Source organism: Dermacentor andersoni, chromosome 2 (genome assembly GCF_023375885.2).
Source record: "Dermacentor andersoni chromosome 2, qqDerAnde1_hic_scaffold, whole genome shotgun sequence".
Taxonomy (NCBI): domain Eukaryota; kingdom Metazoa; phylum Arthropoda; class Arachnida; order Ixodida; family Ixodidae; genus Dermacentor; species Dermacentor andersoni.
Genome location: NC_092815.1, coordinates 65,389,955 through 65,394,679, shown reverse-complemented (window position 1 = coordinate 65,394,679; position 4,725 = coordinate 65,389,955). Strand labels below are relative to the sequence as shown.

At 50.3% G+C, this 4,725-nt stretch overlaps 1 protein-coding gene across 1 annotated transcript; it reads left to right on the top strand.

The window, feature by feature from the left end:
* The first annotated feature begins 265 nt into the window (after positions 1-265).
* LOC129387695 (uncharacterized) lies at positions 266-4,393 on the top strand. The gene has a single exon (XM_055077069.1). The coding sequence runs from the start codon at positions 316-318 to the stop codon at positions 3,112-3,114; it is 2,799 nt and encodes a 932-aa protein (XP_054933044.1). The 5' UTR covers positions 266-315; the 3' UTR covers positions 3,115-4,393.
* The last annotated feature ends 332 nt before the right edge of the window (positions 4,394-4,725 follow it).

The window sequence follows — 4,725 nt, the reverse complement described above, 5'->3', positions numbered from 1 at the left end:
TGGCGGCCCCGGTCGCGCCCCGTGCATGGAGGGAGGAGGCTTCTTTTGTGCTCGCGACCGAGCCATATCTGGAGCGTATAGACGATGGGGGTGACGCTGCGCTGCGGCGCGCGTCACCCTCCCCCGCCACCGCCGAGTGACCGCGGGGCGCTCCTTTGACGGTCTGGTTACGAGGCTGTGACGCTCTAGACGAACGAAACCTGGCTCGCGGCAACCCGCGCGACGTCATCTCTCTCCGCCTTGCTCACACACCGACGGAGACAGCCTAGCGCTAAGTCCTCTTGCGCAACGCTGCTGGCGTCCATCTAAGTCGCGATGGTTTCACGGGCCCTCAGCCTCACCGTTCTCGTAGCCGGGTACTTGCAGGCGACGGCGACGATCAAGCCGAAAGGTGTCTTCCTAGAGACAGACAGGTCGTACAAGTACGATTTGCCCACATCTGTGACGCCCTCTAAGGAAAGCAACTGCAGCGGCAAGTGCGTGCATGTCTTCATGGGCCTCCTTTGCGACTTCGTCGACGAGCAGGCCAACTGTGGCGAACAGTTCCTTCGCTGCTGCGTGGGCGGCATCTTCAGCGAGGGCGCCAGCCGCAAGTCGGGCATGATGGATGACGCCCCATCGGATCACCGTGAGCGTGACAGCCATTCCAGTTCGAAAGAGGAACCAAGAACAACCACTACAACGACTTCAACGTCGTCGACAACGACGACCGAATCACCTGCCGCTGACGTCCAGCCGGTGGGAGAGATCCCTCCTTCCTCTCAGCAACCGGAACCAACACTTCCGCCAGCGACCACCCCAAGCAGCGTGCCTCCGGTAGATGAATACAACCAGCCGACCCTGCTAGCTATGGAATCGCAGCAGTCACCACAGATTGAGTCTCCACTTCCTCAGAAATCAGCGTGTCCCGGGTCTTGCGTCATGTCCTTGTTAGGCTTCATGTGCGGCTCTGTCAACCGAAACTATAGTTGCCCTACCGGCCGCGTCTGCTGCACAGCGGCTCAGTCAGCTGAAACGAGCGCTGAGGAAGAGCCGCACTCGACAACAACTGTTCCTACTTCGAACAAGACGTCATCTGTTGCACCTTTCCGAGTTAAATCCGACCATATTCCATGTATAGGGAGATGTATACCAGTGTATTTGAGCAACACGTGTAAAAAGCCAAGTGTAATTCTTGTGTCAAAAAAGCTTTTTTGTCCCTCCGGAATGATCTGCTGCAGCAAAAGCCCGACCGCCGACAATCTGAAAGACCGCAGGACAAACAGCTCACATGCCTTCTTTCCTGCAGATGTTAGCGGCGATTTTGAATCGTCTGTATCCCCTGAAGCAGGCAGTCAAGATGAAGAGTATCCGTGGGAAAACCATCGTCTACGACCAGCCCAGTACATTCCATCTCACCAACGAATCCCCATACCAGTGCAACAGGCACTCGCGCAAGCTTATGGAATGCCATCCACCTCTCTTCAAAGGCCTATTTCAGAAACCACGCTGCAAGAGCCGCAGGAAGAAGACGTAAATTATGGATACTACGCCCCCGCTAGCGATTACGACAAAAGCGAGGACACTACACATGTGATTCGATCTACAAAGCGGCCGCCAACCTATGCTGCGCTCAGGCACCCTTCGCTACCACAGCCTGTAATTCCAACACCACCCTATTATGACGATGATTACGACCTGAAGACTCCAAGCCGCTTCCACCAAGATCGTGACAATGACAACCACCGGAAACGACCAGCGAATGAGGCCGGCGAACATAACGGGTCATTGTCTATGCCATCTATAAGCCACTCTGGCATGAAGTTAAATAGCTCAAACCAACCAGCCATACAACGTTTGAAGCCACAGCGAGGCACGATAGCTGTCGGTGAGGTATTTCCAGTAAAGAACCCTCATGCGTCGGAGAGCTTTCAGCAGCAAAGGAAAGCTTGGTTGCAACGCACTCGCAACAAGACGAGGCCTGAGAGACCGGAGAGGCTACGTCAACCGTATGATACGCCGAGCATTAGCGCAAAACATGGTTGGCAAAGCATCAGACGGCCCACGAAAGAGGGAGCCGAATTCAGCTCAACGTGGGCAGAGCCGGCCAAAGCCTCCCCCGAAGTGGTGTCGCCTGCTCACTACGCCGAAGCCGCTGCTACGAGCACGGGATGGATTCCTTTCCACCAGGCCCACCAACCGGTCAATAAGCAGAAGGTCGTCGAGAACCATTATGGCAGCAGCTCCGAATTCAAGCCAATTCGAGGAACCTTTGTTGATTTAGGCCATACGTCACGCGATCCCAACGCGTGCGGCGTCAAGGGAGGCAAAAAACGCGATGCGGGCTCCTTCAAGCGGGGAGGAGCCGAGGCGAGACCCGGAGAATGGTGCTGGAATGCTGCCATCGTAGATCGCAAAAATCAATACTTGTGCAACGGCGCTCTTATAAGCGCCCAGTGGGTGTTGACCACGGCAAGTTGTGTCTACAACCACACCGACGTCACTGAGAACATATACGTGCGAGTGGGTTACACCGACATCGTGAGTCCCTACAACCCTCCAGGTGCTCAGACCAAGACGGTGGCCAAAGTCTACGCACACCACAGCTTCCAAGCAGAAACCCTAGCGAACAACATCGCTCTTCTCAAGCTCAAGGATATCGTGCAACTGAACGACGCCGTGTGCGTGGTATGCCTGCCAACCACCAATACAAACTCCAGCGAAGTGGACTCACCCGGTTCTGCAGACATAGAACGGTGCGTTGTTACAGGTTACGGGACAAGTGTCTCGGAAGACGACCTCCGATTCACGTACCCAACCCTCCGAGAGGCCCCCGTGATTGCTTTAGAAGAAGATGATGTGTGCAACGCTTGGCAGTCCCGCGCTCGACAGCTTAAACTCGATCTGGAGGTAAAAGGCAGCACGTTCTGCGTGGGCGAAGGTGACGTTCAAAATGACTGCGTCGGGGATCCTGCCAGACTCGTGGTGTGCCCGAGCAAGGAAAGCTTCTACGAGATAACTGGCCTGTCGGCCAAGGGACTCGCATGTGGTGGTCCGGACGCCCTATCTGTCTACACCAACGTTTCCTCCTACTCTGGTTGGATAAATCAAATTACAAACATCAACCGCTTCTGATAACCTGTCTACTCTTCGCAACATTCGTGGGACTTTAAGCCGGACTTCGTAGTGATTATGACTGGAAGACTGCTGTGCAGTCAGCTTGAGATTTCATAAAGTGTTTGGATCACTCGACTAAATAGGCAGAGTCGCCAAAACTTGTTCATGTATTTATTAGGAATGTGTGACGCTCATTGCAGCCATTATATTACTTGAATCATCCAAAATGCGTACTCTTTTCAGTTTCGCAAATAAGATAAAACGAAAGAGTGAAGCTCTTTTTGTAATGCTGAGATGCACACAAAAGAGCACCGAGTTCCTAGTTACCCCCTTCAGTCATGGCGTCCACATTTGTGGACGCGACCTATTTTTGCGATTTTAGCGATTTCTGGGCAGTAGTAGCAGGGAATAGGGCACAAACATTAAGCTTACGGTAAATTGGACATTCTGCTAACCTAAATTACTGCCATTTTACTTTTGAGTGATATGTATCGTTAGAGAGTACCGCTTTGGTGAAGGCACTACCGTGTTTTACGTGACAATTGACGTGGGGCATGTCGGTGGCAACCTCGAAATATCTTTTTTTTAAACGCTCGCGCTCAATCAATAACTTGTGCATGTGATTCGAGCGGGTGATTAAATCCTTGTTGGGAAGAAAGGTAGTATGACTGACTTTAAAATGTTAAAATATTTAGCTACTCTATAATTATGATGAGTCATCATAACAAGCACAAATAGTCATTCTACCATCTTGATTTGCTTTCAGTGAATTCTCGAACTCCCTGGCATAAAATGATCTATGGTTCACACATGTATCGACAGCCAATCGTAATTCGTGATTGAAGGGGAAAAACAGCTCAGTAGCTATAAAAGTAATTACACGAGGCTTAATTTGTGATAGAGCTAAGCAAACGGCAGCCATACGGCGACCTATATAGTGTGCATGTGTTGACGCTATGACTGAATTGTTCAACCATCCTATTGTTTCGTGTGCTAACATAAACATGCCTATATTCTGACACGTCTATATTTCCTGGCGTTTTCATCCTTTCTGCATCTTTCCTCTGCTGGTGCAGTATTTTTTATGTTAAATGCTTATCACTTTAGGCATATGTAGTTATTTTATTATTAACCCAAGTGCTTATGCGGTTGTGTGTTAAGGGCGCAGGCAAGGGATTTGTATGTGCTACCTTTCACAGGGCTTTATCTATTGTACAGTCTAGCATTCGCAATTTTCACCTGTTGGCGCTTTTCCAAATGATGTATTGCGAGCAATAAATAATGTGCGAGAAAAGTACGCTAAAGTTTCTCTGCTCTGCCGTTCTGTGCGTGTGTGACCTGCCAAGAAGTGACTTTGGGTTGAAGCGTCCACCTCTTGAGGGCGAGCACTTCGTAAAAGTAAGAGGGTACTGCTGCTAACCCTAATAGTGGTTCATACAAGTTTACAGGGGCCATTTTATTTTGGTTAAGGAAAGTGCTAAGTAACCATTAGAAAGTGTCACATGAAGTTCAGTGCAAACCACGATCATATATAATTCAATGCGCGGTTCGTTTTCTTTTGTGTAGCTAGCCGGTCTGATAGGTTATGCCAGTTGATAGGTCGAATCATTTATTTTCTGTTATTCTTGT

What these genes read in the sequence shown, in the direction of transcription:
- LOC129387695 (XM_055077069.1), top strand. Translation starts at nt 316, where the DNA reads ATGGTTTCACGGGCCCTCAGCCTCACCGTTCTCGTAGCCGGGTACTTG.